Source organism: Ursus maritimus, unplaced genomic scaffold (assembly GCF_017311325.1).
Source record: "Ursus maritimus isolate PB19 unplaced genomic scaffold, ASM1731132v1 scaffold_18, whole genome shotgun sequence".
Lineage (NCBI taxonomy): Eukaryota > Metazoa > Chordata > Mammalia > Carnivora > Ursidae > Ursus > Ursus maritimus.
In genome coordinates, this window is record NW_024424230.1 from 35,097,458 (window position 1) to 35,112,489 (window position 15,032).

Consider the following 15,032-nt stretch of genomic DNA (forward strand, 5'->3'; position numbering starts at 1 on the left):
AGCTCACAAGTCATGGGTAGAAAAATCAACCTTATGGGGTTGCATATGAACCATAAATCAATAATTATTCCTATAATCCTCTGTGGCGCCCTCCCTGAGTCCCCAGTGAGGATTAACATTCCATTTGGTCTCTCATCATAAAGTCACCATTACACAAATGAACTGAATGAGAATCCGCTATAATGCCAAAAAGATCTAATTTCATAAAGAAAAGCAAATACTTTCTAACAAGAGTGGCCCTGAGCATACTGAAGAAAGTTCCTTAAATTATGTTTATGCCACTGGCGTACATCAAACTGACTTCAGCACATTTCGAGCTGCCACTTTCTTTCTAGAAGTACTCATTCAATTCATTTTAACAAATTTGCTCTGGTCTGAAATGTCCATCATAATGGCTTCACACACTTCACTGAAGAAATTTTCAAGGGAGCGGATACCAACATGACATATGTCTAAATTTAAAACAGAAAAAAAAGCTACATTTGCTGTTAAAAAGAAATTAGAAGGAAATGAGGAATTTCTCTTTTGGGACTTATTCCTCAGGAAAAGTCCTTTCCTGTCCTCATTATTGGGCCATTTTTCCACCTGTTGAAGTGATGGTACAACAGCCTGGCACAGGGCATGGGGGCCACCTCCCCCATGGGGCAGGAAACTGAGGGCTGCCCACAGCGTGGCCACACCCCTCACCTCCAGACACCAGGTGACACAACCCAGTGAGTGAGCTGAGCCAGCAGGGTCACCTCTGGCCAGCAAACCAACTCCCCCGCCCAGGGTTCCCTGGAATGTATTTACGAAGAAAAGGGGCTATATTACCAGTTCCCCTGTCCCTGGAGAGCTTGTCCTCCTTCTCCTCCCTCTCTAACGTGCTGCTGGAGGACGAGATGCTGGAGGCAGAGCAGTTGTCCTTCTCGTTCACCTCCTCACTCTGCCTCTCTTTCTCACTGAGGGAGGCCCGCTCTTCCGGCTCTTGCTCCAGTGCTCGCTCCACGTCACTCTCTGCTCCCACGCAGGCAGGGGCTACTTCAGGGCTGGCCTCATCCGTGCCCTGCCCCACCTCCACCTCCGCCTCCCGTCCAGGCTCAGGATCCCCAGCACTCCCTGCTGGAGACAACAATGGAGATTTTAATCACAACAGGAATTTCTTGGGAATGTCAAGTGAGGTGTGAAAGTCGACATGAGGTTGATTCCTCTTTGCTGTTTGGTGTGGGCAGATTTCTAAAGATGGCCCCCAGGATTCGCATCCCCTGGTCATTCAGTCAAACACTCCTCTAGGGACTGCTGATGGTGCAGTCTCCAGTCACTGGACTCTAAGATGTGGAGATTATCTAGGGGGGCCTGATACAACCCAGTGAGACTTTTAAAAGCACAGTGTTTTCTGATTGGCCACAAAAAACAAAGAGAGATTAGAAACATGTGGCCTTAAAGATGGAGGGGTGATGTGACGGACAAGGAATGTGAGTGGCCCTCTAGAAGCTGAGAGCAATTCCTGGCCAACATAAAATAAAGAACAGGGACTTTGGGTCTATGAGTGCAAGAAACCGACTTCTGCCAACAACGTAAATGAACCTGGAGGTGGATTCTTCCCAGGGCCTCCAGTAAGAGACAGGCCAGCCTCTGCCTTGAGTGGGGCCTCGTGATACCCAGGGCTGAGAACCCCATTGAACCCTGCTGGACTTCTGACCTATGGAAACTGTGAGAGAATGAACGGGTCTACTGTGAGTCACTGTTTGCAGTATTTTGCTACAAACCAGGAGCAGCCTTGTGTTTTATCAGTAGCCAAACCAATGGGGACTGTCGCCCTTTACTTGAATTAGGTTTGCTCATAATTTGATTAGCCCATGATTTTGAAAGTTGTTCAGGAGAATCACTCACGGGCACAGAACTATGTATAAACCTATCAAGACTGGAGATTTGATGCCCGTAGCAAGGTAAAATGTTCATGCTCCCATGTGTGACATCCTCTACAGAACAGGAAAATGGCATAGTATGGCCTTGCGTGGTTTTACTGAGCAAAATTCTCAGCTGGGCACCATATATCGGTAGCAAATGACTGACAATACAGAAAGTTCTGAGTCAGCTGCCACACATGAAGGCCAGAGGGAGACAGGTGACTCCTGAGAGCAGGGCTGGGCGAAACCACATCGCTGGAATCATGGCAGTGTGCCCTAAGAGCACGTGCTCAAGCCCTAGGCATATGCTCCGCAAATACAGAAAGTCAGCAGGGTCTGCACAGGGCAGGAACTGTAAGACACCTGCCCAGACCCCAGGAAAACAAGCAGATCAGGGCATTCCCTCTGGGGAGGCAACCTGCTGGCTCAGGTAAGGGGGGGATGGCTGCCAGTGGAGTTTGCAGAACTCGCCCTCCAGCAGGCCGGCCAGCGCCATTCCTATGGGACAGGAGAGCTCAGGCCTCACTGGCCAGGAGCCCAGCTGCCCTCAGCTTCCCAGCCAGAAGTCATTCTGCCAAGACTCCTTGGGTCCAGCACCCCCACCCCCCATCTGCTCTCAGGCTGCCTTCCTCCGAGAAAGAGGGAATTGGGGAAGGTGCAACGTCAGCTTCTCCTTATGTCCTTGGGTAACTTCCAGCCACGGAAGGAAGAATCACTCCTCCAGGAGTCTCTCCAGTGCCCATCAGGTAGGACGTGAGTGTAGAGGTCAGAGAGCCTCTCCGTTCCGCCTGCCCGTGGCTTCATGACAGGCTGTCTATCTTCTAGTCTAGTACAGCAACCTGCTTCCCTGGGAGACTGGAGGAAGGCAGGCCGGGGCAACAAAGGCCCTCTGCTGTCTACTGGCTGTCCTGCTGGGTGTCCCCAAGAACTGGTGATATGAGGACAAAGTTTCCAGGCCGAGATGTGCTGCCTGGCAGTAGCAGGAGGAAACCAAAGGACATACAACCATGAGCCCACATACGTAAGTGTGGTACCATCGGACACTCTTCCTCAAAAGCAAAGACTGAGCTGAGTACAGGGAAAGAGTGAATACATCCTTGAGAAAAATTCCCTTTGGTATTAGAGGAATTTTTATGGTGATTTCGTCTTCATCTGATAATAAACTATTTAGCAAGGAGCTACAAACACCCCTTCGTTTACGAGCAAGGCAGAGCACCGTGTGACCAATACCACTGTCATCCTTCGGTTGACAGCAGGCATATGTCCTTGCGCACATTTACTTCAGAGCAGCCACATCAAAACGAAAATGTGTTTCCAACCGTCTAGCATGTGGCAGGCATTTGAGGTTTAATTGGCGAGCATATGGCGAACACTGGCTGGGGTGCCTCCCTGTGGCTTTATCACTGACAGGGTGGTTGCCGTGGGTCTGTGTCCACTCTCCATCCCCAGGACACTGGGCATGCGAAGTGGGAAAGACCCAGGATTCAGTGGCGGTTTGACTTCAGCGCATGCGCACGCCACCATCATGCGTCCTTCCACCGAAGCAGCGACTCTGGCCCCTGATGAGCCGTGGCCTTCTGGACAGGTGTGGTGACAGACATGCACGTGCTAGCGAGCCACACATCCTTGTGGCTAAGACACGAAACAATTTCACACCCCTCCGCTAGGGCCCCACTTCATGGAGGCATTTCCACGTGCGATCGACCAGCGGGTGGTCTCTCTGTCATGACTGCTGGGGAGGTCGCCATCGCCACACCCGCCTCCTGACCAGAACGCAGACTCAGTAGCACAAGGCCAGACTGCAAATCTGTGGCACGGGAGGCTGTCCTGGCGACGGACAAATACACACATTCGAGTCAAGCAAAACCAGCACAGCTAGAGAGTGACGATGTGGGCGCAAACACACACCACTGCTCCTTCCTGACAACACCCGTCCTGCACATGCCTGGCCGCACACTTGTCACTGACAGAACACACACCCCGGCTTTCAGAGGGCTTGCTCCTCAGCTACGGAAACAGGACGTGAGAACCCATCAATGGGGATCACAGTGGTATGTCGCTGGGCACCCAAGGGAGGGCACTGGATAACAAGGGACAGGGGATCCCTGGAAGGAGCAGCCGGGACCCACGGCAGAGCCCTTCTGCAGTTGCATTAATCAAACACAGGAATGACAAGGGCAAAAGGTCCCCAAGGGCTGAGACCTGACCTTCCTCTTGTGTCCACGAGCGCCCAGCACAGTATTGAGCTGACATCTGCTCTCCCAAAGTCTTCGCTGACACCCAGGAAGCTCTCTGAGGCTGTACCCCAAGTTTCAGAACATTTCTGCTCCCCTTTCCCATTCTTCTCCATCAGGTCCCCTCTTATCAGCACCCTCTCCACACATACACCCCCATTCCTTGACACTGCCCTCTGCCAGGCTACCCCACTCTGGGCGGACAGGGGGAAAAGTATCATCTACCCTCCTGGAGTACCCAGGAAGCAGGAGGAACCATATCCTAGGAGTCTCCAGGAACAGCCCTAAAGAGAGCTAAGGCATTTGTCAACACCTAAGGGTGGAAACTGCTCACGACTTCCCCTATTGCCGGTCCTTGTGTTTAGTGAACCTTTCTCTGGCCCAACAATGGTGTTGGTGGTGAAAGACACAGTGATCCGTGAGTGACACAAGTGACAGACCCAGTGCTTGTCATCACAGGGATCACAGAGGAGCAAAGAGAACCTATGTGCCTGGCCATGGCCCCCGTATGGCAAAGGTGGGGGAACCCTACCCCAATGAACATGGACATCCCAGCCCCCAGGCTCACCCAGACACGGTTAAACATACCCATACATGTGACAGAGCTCTAAAAACAGCAGCATGGTGCCCTGGGGGGCGGGCGGGGGGCGGGTATGGCAAGGGACTTCGGCAAGGCCTGGGAAGGAACATAAGCCGCTTTGCCAAAATGACATTTAAGCAGGGTCTCCAAGGAGGAAAATGAGTTAAAAGGGTGAAGAGTGGCCATGTTCTGCGCAGAGGGAAAAAGCATGTGCAGAGACCGGGAGCACAGGGCACGCTGGAGGAATGAAAGCTGTCTTGCTGTTCTTGCAAGGCGGGGTGAGGACCTGGGACGTCATGCTAAGGGCAGTGATAGCTGCTGTAGGTAGAGACAGGCAAACAACACTTTCCGCTGGGACAGCTGACACATGCCTGGTGCTATGGGTGAAGCTCATCAGTCATGTGGAGCACCCAGTCCCGGAAGCAAGCCCTGCAGACAGAGACTCAGGAGGAAGAGGCGAATGCCAGACACTGGGGCTCAACAGACCATGATGAATAAAAACATGACGCCCATGGGAAGCTGATCCCACTCCAGAGAGCCACTAGGGGAGCTAGCCGGTCAGCATCTGAGGGAAGCATGGGGTGCTGTCTCCCTCTGAGGACTGCAATGGAGCACACCTCACATGAACGGTCTCCTAAATCCACACAACCCCTCTGTGGGGAGGCCTCTCCTATTGTCCTCAGAAAGCAAGGCTGGGGAGGGAAGAGTGAAGGCCCAGGCCATGGTGCTGGGCAGGGTACCCATTCCTGAGCACATGCCTGTAAGGACCCTGAAGCCCTGCCTTTGATGCAGGGTCAGAAATGACTGCAATAAACCAAACCTGCAAGTCAGGGGCTGCCAGGGCTCCCCGCCCCCAGCCTTTCCATCAGCAGCCATGCCCGCCTATCACCCCGGACAAAGGAAGGACGCGAAGATCTGCCGCATCTCTGGGACTGGGCGGAGGAGGAGAGGAGTTAAAAGAAGTTCCTGGGCCAAGCACCAGGTAGTCCTTCCCACAGCAGGCATGAGTATGGAAGCAAAGGGAGGACATGGCAAGAAATGCCTGGCAACATAAAAGGCATCCAAAACCGGCACCTGTCTTCCATCCTAATGGAGCAGACTGATGGGATCCTGGCATTGCCAGAACACACTTAGCAAAGGCCAGAAAAATGTATTTGGCCAGATCCTGCACAGACCTGATTCAAAGGGCTTTAAACTAAATTTTAAGGTGGGAGTGCAGAGAGGAGAAAAAGGAGGGAAAAAATCAAAATTAAACTGCATAAAGGGATATAGGAATGGCTAATTTAGGTAATGTGGAAGAAATCATTGAAAGGAAGAGATCCACAGTATACTCAGAAAGAAGTAACAAGGAACCTGGTTGTCTCCATCCTGGGGATGGGCCTGCAACCCAAACATGGCCACTGAAGGGAATTCTTTATCCAAAGAAAACAGACATTATAGGAGAGAGAGACTGGGCGTGGGAGCAGGATGGGAACCCATCAACATGAGAACCACAGGGAAAGAGGGAAAACGTCACTGCTTTTGTTGAGAGAATATAAACAGGGTATCTGCCAGATACTGGGACTTCCCTCATGCAGATCACAGAAGTGGGAGGGAGATGAGAGAGAGCAGGCCCTGAGCAACTTAGCCAGGGCAGAGGATGGCTCCTAACAGCTAGTTCTCTTTGTCCCTCCGAAAGCCCAGCACCAACTCATCTGGTCCCGAAAATCTCACTAGACATCAGGCCCAGCATACTGGGTACCGAGCTCCTTCTATACACTGGAGCGTCCCCGGAACCGCATACACGCCACGCAATGGAGTCCTCACACCAGCAGTATGAAGATTTGTGTCCCCGTGTGGGAAGTGAGGACACCTGCCCAGAGAGGTTAAGCAACTTGTCCAGGGCTACACCGTGGGCTGGATGCTCACGGCTGCTCCTCCAGACCACTCTCTGCTCTGTGCCCTGGGAGGCTGGCTGCCTCTCACTTTCACAGGGAGGTAGCAGCAAGGGAGGGAGGGAGGGAGGGAGGGAGAGGCTGCAGTATTTATGACTCCACTCTCTTCACATGGGGCCTCAGTTTGGCAGAAGTGATCAGGCCTCCGTTTCTGTCCTGTGCCCTCCTTCCCAAGGCCACAGCTCTCACTGAGTCCCAGGCATGGACCAAGTTCCTCCAGGCCTGGAGGTGGGAGCAGTGTGGACAGTCTCCCACCACTGCTCGTCTCCGGAGGCTTCTCCACCGGATGGTCCTGTGACCTTCCCCACACCTCCGTGAACGGTTTCTTCACTGGCTGCCCTCAGGCACCCTCTGAGCACATCTGTCTCCTTCCAGCCTCCCCAACAAGCAGAGCTGGGATTTGCACCCCACGGGACTGACTGAAAGCTCAGGCTATTAATCACGATGGCTGTGAGGTGGGAGACTTATGCTGTAAAGGAGAAGTACATAATCATTCCTGAGGAGACAAGCAAATATACCATGCAGCGTGCACGAACCTTCCAGGTCTGCTTTCATCCATGTCCCTGACAGCTGAGTCCAGAGTGTCCAGTTGGGATCTCCTGTCATGCAACTTTTCTTTGAAGAGATAAATTGCTGGTAGAAAGATCTGAACTTAATAAGTCTTTGGGTGGCTTCAATTGATTTCAGTCTGTGATGGTGTCTCGATGACTCTGCCAGGACTTGGCTCTCTGGCAGGTCTTATGAAACCAAGGGCTGGGCCAGCCAATTCTATAATAGTTGCTCCAAATCCTGTACATTCCAGGGACCTCCCCAGTTCAGAGCTCATAACTAACACCATCAACGTTAAACTTGGGGTTTAATCACATAAATGTGAAAAAGGTCCCAAGAGAAAAAGCTCACAACTTTGGAAATTCTTTAGACTTTGCGTTTGGTGTTGGGCCAGTTCATGCTAAGCTATTCACTCAGATTCACTCTAGAGCGGGATTTCTTGGCCTTAATACCACGGATATTTGGGGTTGGAGAATTCTGGGGTGTGGGAGGGCTGTCCTGTGCACTGTAGGGAGTTCAGCAGCATTCCTGGCCTCTACCCACTAGAGGCCAATAGCACCTCCCCCTCAGTTGTGACAACTAAAAATATCTCGAGACACTGCCAAATGTCTCTTGGAGGGAGATGGGGGTGGGGGGGCAGCAGGGATCGTCCCATGTTGAGAATCACTACTCTAAGGGAACAGTTTCATTAGGATGGGCTCAAACTCAGCCTCCTCAGGCTTTACACAAACAAACAAAAAAACCTACTTTATCATGTGCAAAATACTGACCCATCAGTCTAGTGTACTCAGATGTCTTCAAAATTTAGCCCAGTTTTATTCTCAAAATTGAGATCTAGATTTTCTAAACAGGCTCAGCCTAAGTCACGTCTTAAGATGAAAACCATATGTGGCCAAAATTACCTTCGGAAGCCCTTTTGGAAGATGCCATTTTATAGACACCACACCAACCCTCACAGTTCCAACAGTCAAGGTGTTCATTTAGCTTCAGTGGAATGCCATTAAGAAGTATGGGGTTTATAGTGGTGGGCGAGTTACCACGAAACACAAATCTTCATACTCTAACATCACTTTTGATGCAGAGCTGTTCACACTTCATGAGGCACATGAAAGTCAGAAATGACTCAAGAAAAAAACAGATCCGTGGCCCTTGTGTCATGCTCACATGGAAACCTACACCTGAGCTGGGGGTTGGGCAGGATTACAAGCACTATTCGAATTGAAATCTGCACTCCCCCCACCTTTGCCCCTCGGGTTATGCTTCTGATGGCGTTCACAGGATATAATTCCACTGTATTATCATGTAGGACAAAAAAGAAGTTTCTAGTTTCAGGTCCAACTATTGCAATATCGGTTAATGGATAGATTCTATTTTACACTATAAACAGAAAATGAAAAGAAAAAAGAAAAAAGAAAAAGCCATTTAAGATTATTGTATCGTGTATCACTACTCTGTATTTTGTATCATTGTTTTATCATTATCTTGAACTCAAACCATACGACCCCAGATATCCACCCCTGGATATGAAGACTTCCTTTGAACTTGTTTAAATTCTTCTAAAATCAGATGGACAGATCTTGTCTTGGCTCAGGATCAGTTCGGGATCAGAACAGGATCAGTTCCAATATTCATTTGTCTTTCCATGCCCAGTAGGACTGGTGGACCTCCTAGGTTAACTACATGCTCATTTTCTTACAAGAGCAAATAGGAAGACAGCAAGACTTTCCTCAAGGATGAAGACACTAATTCCAAACTGGCAATGCATGTCAAGAGCACCGCTAGCTCTTGTCATAGTCCCAGACAGAACATCAGTGACATCCAAACAAAACAGCTATTTTGGAAAGTATATACTAGCATTAAAATGGATAGTCCTGAATAATAACAGCTAGCAAATAAATTGACTGACCTTGAGTTTTTTTGGTTAATTCACTTTTTCAGGCTTAGCAGGAGGAAGTTACTTTTAATTAGATGTTCTAATGTAATTAGTAGCAACACTCGCTCACTCGTCAAATTTAGTGATACCTCTGTTGTGTCAGGTGCTGCACTAAGGCATAAGGAAGTCAGATGTGAAAAATATCTTCCACAAAATATTTTTCAGGATAAAGTGGTCTAGCCAAGAGATATTATGGTATCAAAACAACTATTAGCTAAAGAAAATACTAGCTCTTCCTGCCAGTAGCGTCTGACCAGGCCTAGGCAGAACCAGCTGACCTACAACTGGGGTACAACTAGAAATCTTAAACTCTCACCCCAAACAGTTGACTCTTCTTCACTTATAGTCACTAATCCATCTAGTCAACAACTTAGTTTATCTGAACTTGTCAGCGCATTCATATAAAAAGGAGAAAGATCCATTTATATTAAAATAAGGGACATTTTAATAGGTGGTTGAATAAATATCTCAACTATCCATTTATCAAGAATCATCCTCTGAATTTTCTTCTTCCTTTAGGGTTAGATCCTCAGAAGGAAATGGCCCACATAATGTCAATTCTCTGTAAGAGTTCTTTTTCTACATTATCCCACCATCCTTCCTTCAGTCTTTATAGAGCAGACTATGTTGTCAAAGATGTGTCCTCCATCATGACCCATGTAGTAAATTTCTGGATACAGGGGAAACAGCTGTCTCTATAGATTACTGTATTTTCTTTTTTCATGCTATTTGTTCATTCACTAGCTCATAAAACATTTACCGAATGTCTATTCTGCTCCAAGCAGTGGGAGATAACAAAGGTGAGTGCAGGCATGGGCTCTCCTCTGGGGAACACACAGATCAAGAGGGGGGACCATTTACTGCATATACAGTGAGATAAGCCCTGTATCCCTGGTATGCACAAGAGGTAAGGGAAACACATAAGAGGAATCAAAGGGGGCTTTAGAGAAGATGCTTCAATTAGATGGCTAAGAGCCCAGGGGACCCCTAGTGGAAGAGGGCTCTCAAGCACAGAAGCACACGTGAGAAAACATAGCCCCCTTCAGGTAGTGCCAGTGGTTTGGTGCTGATGTAATCTAACATGTAAGGGTGGTTGTGGAGGTTAAAGACTGGTAGTAGGGACTGGATAACCAAAGCCTTGAGTGCCACGTAAGGTCTTGTCTTTACGCTATAGATAATGGAGAGCCACTAGAGCTGTTTAAAAACAGATATGATTTTTTTTGGTTGGGTTGCTAATAAGAACCTGGAAGATATGAGATCTATTAGAAGTTATTGAAATGGTCCCCATGAGAGATGGTTGAGAGCAGGACAAAGGCAATGGCAATTGGGAGACAGGAAGGAGGGCTGAGTTGAGAGAAAGGAGCACATGAACACTTGGTGATTGCATGCCAGTGTGAGCACTGACGGAGGAGTTAAAAATTATATGCATGCTTCCAGCTTAAATGACTAGGCCAAGAGAGATGGTCTACACCAATGAGGACTGGAAGGTATGAACGAACAGGCTTGGGGGGTAGGGAGTTTATGGGTGAGAGATGGGCAAATCTCCCATCTGAATGCCCCTGACTGGCACCTGTTGAGTGTGACATGTCTGTGGAGCATTCAGATGCTGATGTCTAAGGAGGCTAGATAAATGTGTCGTGAGCTCCAGAAGGCCAAGGCTGGAGATGCAGGCCTGGCGGTTTTCATCATATAGTCGGGACTTAACAATCACAGGTGGGGATGTGAGAAAACAGCCAGAAGTCAGGCATAAAAACAGAGGGTTGCTGGGAAAGGTCCCTTGGGAAAACCCAATACTTAGGAGACAGGCAGGCAGAAGAGTCAGTAAGAAGACTGAAACAGAATGACGAGAAAGACTAAGATAAATGATGAGAAAACAGTGAGGAGAAACGCAGGAACATATGATAAGCCAAATAACACACTGAATCTGGAGATTATCTAGAGGATACACAGGGACCAAGAGCTGCTCGATCTAGAGAGTCAACAAAAATCTACTGGAACTTCCAAATGTATCTGGCGGAGGCAGCTTTCTCAGAGGATGTCCCAGCTTCAGAAGGCTCTGAAGATTCGTGCCATGTTCAGAGACAGGTAAGATGCACTGCAGGGTCACTGACCCGAGGAGTTCTCTTGGAAAAGCATACTTTAGGGACTGGAAAGCTAATGTGTGATTATCCTGCCACACTGCAAACAGTGTATCATTTTGCACAAATGCCTTATCAGGGTGGGTGAGGGAAAGGCAGGGGTGGTAGAGTGGGGGCAGGGGTGCTGGAGGGAAAAGTGGAATGGCAGGGGGGTGGTCAAGGTCCTGATCACAGGTAAGAATGCTACAAGGGACTGGGTAGTTACTCATCTTTGTTATTTCTCAGTTCTTAATCAACAACTCGGGAAATTCAAAGTGCCACACTGACTGAAGAATGCTCAGCATCCCTACCTGTGGAGGCCTCCGGAATGTCCCTGGGAACATTTACCCAAGGCTCCCACCTGGGATGAAAGACACTAATGTCTTTCCAGATTGCCTGTTAGCACCTCCAGATGCAGACAAGCTCATTCACCCCCAGTGCCTGCTCCAGACGGGGTCTTGCAACTCTGGATGCGCTTTCTTTTTGTCAAATAGGAACAAACAAGCTAATTCCTGTTCTAAAGTTGAATATTTTGTTTTCATTAAACAGATTTTAAGATGCAAATTTGTAAATGTTGGTTAAAAACCATTATAATCCAATGCTTGGAAACTTTTCTCCATGGGTCTCTTGTGTTTCTGCAGTCTTACAGGCAGGGGCACTGACAGTCTTAGCTCTGGAATATCTTTCCAAGGATATGTGCACAGCAAATGGTTTTGGAAGACAGAGATGGTGTCTCCCCCTGGAGCAAAGCACTGGTTGGTTTATAGCTCACTGTGATGAAGATAATGTCTCCCTCTGGGACAAAGGGAAGACATGTTTACTGCCCACTATAAAAGATGTGGTGTCCCTAAGTTCAAGGTTCCTCTCTGTGTATGCAGCCATCACTTGGGCCTATTCACATCAACTTGCAGGAACTGGGGTTTGGAGAAATGGCACAAATGCTGATACTCCGGCTACTACTATTGCCATGAGTAATAAAATCCATTGTCTCCGACCCTGGAGTTTCATGTCTTGTGCCCCCATCCACAAAATTGTGGCAGGCTAACTTGGTAACTTACAAGTCGGTAAAGTCTCAGACCCTTCAGAGATTTTGATACCTAATTACTACCTATGAAATGATCATGTTGTTCACATAATACCATTCTTTAACAACTTTTCCAATGCCATTCCCTGCCTTGTCTTCACTTAAGCATACTTAAGTAGGACTCATACTCGATCTACGTCAAAAGGATTCAAGACTATGTTTTAAAATGTGGTGCATGAAAGCACGCTGCAGGCAACTGTCATTTTCTATAGGAGGGGAAAAAGGGAAAATTTTTGCCCTTTTCCAGTTTTAGAGATGGAGAAAAAGCGAGGCAGGAAAATCCAATGATTTGCAAAAACTCTTAAAGCAGTTCCACAGCAGGTGTAGCAGGCAGTGCCTTGGCCTTGGGTAGAGTTTCTGAGAGGTTTGGTCTAACTGACCAAATGGCATCAAGTCGCAGCAGTCAGGTGAGGTGTGGGGAGGTGGGGCCGCCCTGAGTCACAGAACCACAGGAATCTAGTTTCCTGCCAATTCATGAAATACTGGACTGGAGGTGTCCAAAAGGTTTATGCAAGGGAACCAGCATGCATTAGGCTGATGACTGATGATATTCCATTGCTACTGTGCCAACTGGAAACAGGATACCAGATGTTTCTGATTTCTGCCATGTGGATTGGGTAACTGAGGAGAGTGTCTACACCCGAAGGAGACTCAAAACATGTCACACAAGGTGACAAAGGTGCTCAGTCAATGACTGGTAACAATGACAGCAGCTGTGATGATGAATGATGCCTAGGTGAAAAATGATTATTCATTTAAGCTAATGGAACAATTCAGGATATAACTATAGGTCTGTGTTTTATTTCCAGGTGAGAGGACAAGGAAGCTAGAGGAAGAGTCCTATTTACCAGCACTTTAAAAGCTTGGATCTGTGAGAGGAAAATATCAGTACAGCATGTCAGTCATTTCTGTAAATGCCTCCAGGTGAATGCTGGTGAGTAGGTCATGGCCATATAGGTTATATCTCCAAGGCCCAACAGTAAGACAATTGGAAATATCTAGGAATCCAGTTACGGGAAGAAAAAAAATCATTGAACATATTTTTCCCTGACATTAAATTAATATAGTGTGGTAAAATTTTTAGATGCATCTCTAAAGTGTTGTTTCTGTATGTGATGCAGAGAGCACGGAGCTAGAAATAAGACAATAATCTAGCCACTATGTACACTTTCATTGGCTGCATTAGTGGGTACAAGCCACTGGTGAACTCATGACAGCAGCTGCTTTCGAATGGGAAAGGTAATTTCTCTCCACTTAGCCTCGGGATGGACTCAGGTGTATCAGCCTGGGAACAAGAAAGCCACACAGCGCTAGCCTCCAGGAAAGGCAGTTCCCAACGGGGCCACCCTGCAGGGACCAACAGCAACACCTGGTTTTGAGATGGATGGCGTCTCCATTTTGTTTCCACAAAACAGGTTATATGGATCCACTACCCACTGGGATAATAGGTGACTTGGCTAAAATGATTTCACTTGTGGGTACACATTACTTTTATTCCTCAGTAACTTCTGCAAGAGTCATAGCAAAGAAGTCTGTCCCAATAAGAATACTAAACTTCTTTCTTGAATTAGTGAGAATCACTTATTTCCAGAGACAGTTGTGAGTTTCAGAAAATAATAGGAAGTAAATGTATTAGATATTCTGACCTAGACTACCAGGGCTCAGTGAAAGTAAGGAAAGGCTAATTAAAGCAATGAACAGAGAGGACCTTCATGTTTAGCTCAATCGGGGGCTGACTGTCTCCATTAATTGCAGCACAGTACAAATGAGAACACGTGTATTTGTTCGTTCCTCACTTGGGCCTGGTCGTTTCACACAGAGGAAAAATATTCAGACCATCACCACGAAGTCTAGGCAGCATTGGGACACACATCTGCTGTGAGCCACAAGAGGGCCAGATGGAAAAGTAATTCAAGCACACACTGACTGGATGGTAGGGGTAGGGCTTCAGTTATACAAAAGTTACAGCAGATTTAGCTGGGAAGGCTTTTGGCTGAAGCGTCTCACTAGATGGCACCTAATGCTATTGCTATTTTCACATTTACCCTTCCTTCTTTCTAAATACATTGTGTAAGAGCAAAGGTAAAGAAGTGTTTAAAGTTTTCCTATCTTCTGCTATTAACAATTCTCCAGACTCTTTAATTAAAAAAAAAACCCATAAATTGACCTTTAATACTGAAATCTATATCATTCAGTAACAAATATCTGTCTTTCCTTTTCTTTGCAGACATAACTCTGAAATGTAGGCTGCAACGTTTGCAGATATTGGGGAAGGGGTCAAAGCAGAGGGATGGTGTGGCATTAATGTGAACACCACAAATATTAGGGTACCATGATGCCCTCATAAATGGCTGCACTGAGCGTGAAAAGATGGGTTCTACTCCCAGGATGGTGCCAAGAAGATCTGCAAATGGTGGCCCTTTCCATTTACTTGAGTCTCAGTAAAATATGGATAATAGCATCTCCCCTGCTTCCTCAGATGCCCAAGGACGTGTTAAATAGTAGCATTTGGGAGGGAGGGACAGAGCACTACACAAGTGTGAAGATTATCCTCATATGATTCCACAAGCAGAGAGAATGAAAAAGTGAGTCAACCCGGGCACGTGTAGACCACACAGTGCCAGGTGTTCGGAGCAGGACAAACATCTGCATCTGGAATTAGATTTTTTTATTCTTCCCCCAGATGTTGGGATATTGTAAACATTAGGGAGA

At 47.6% G+C, this 15,032-nt stretch overlaps 1 protein-coding gene across 3 annotated transcripts in view; it reads right to left on the reverse strand.

Annotated features, from left to right (window-relative positions):
* The window catches only part of FHOD3 (formin homology 2 domain containing 3), a 451,796-nt gene that overhangs the window by 63,275 nt on the left and 373,489 nt on the right, over positions 1–15,032 (reverse strand). For all 3 annotated transcript variants that reach the window (XM_040632587.1, XM_040632586.1, XM_040632585.1), the window contains one exon: positions 814–1,098. In XM_040632587.1, coding sequence (XP_040488521.1) covers positions 814–1,098 — 285 coding nt within the window. The remainder of the gene's footprint in view (positions 1–813; positions 1,099–15,032) is intronic.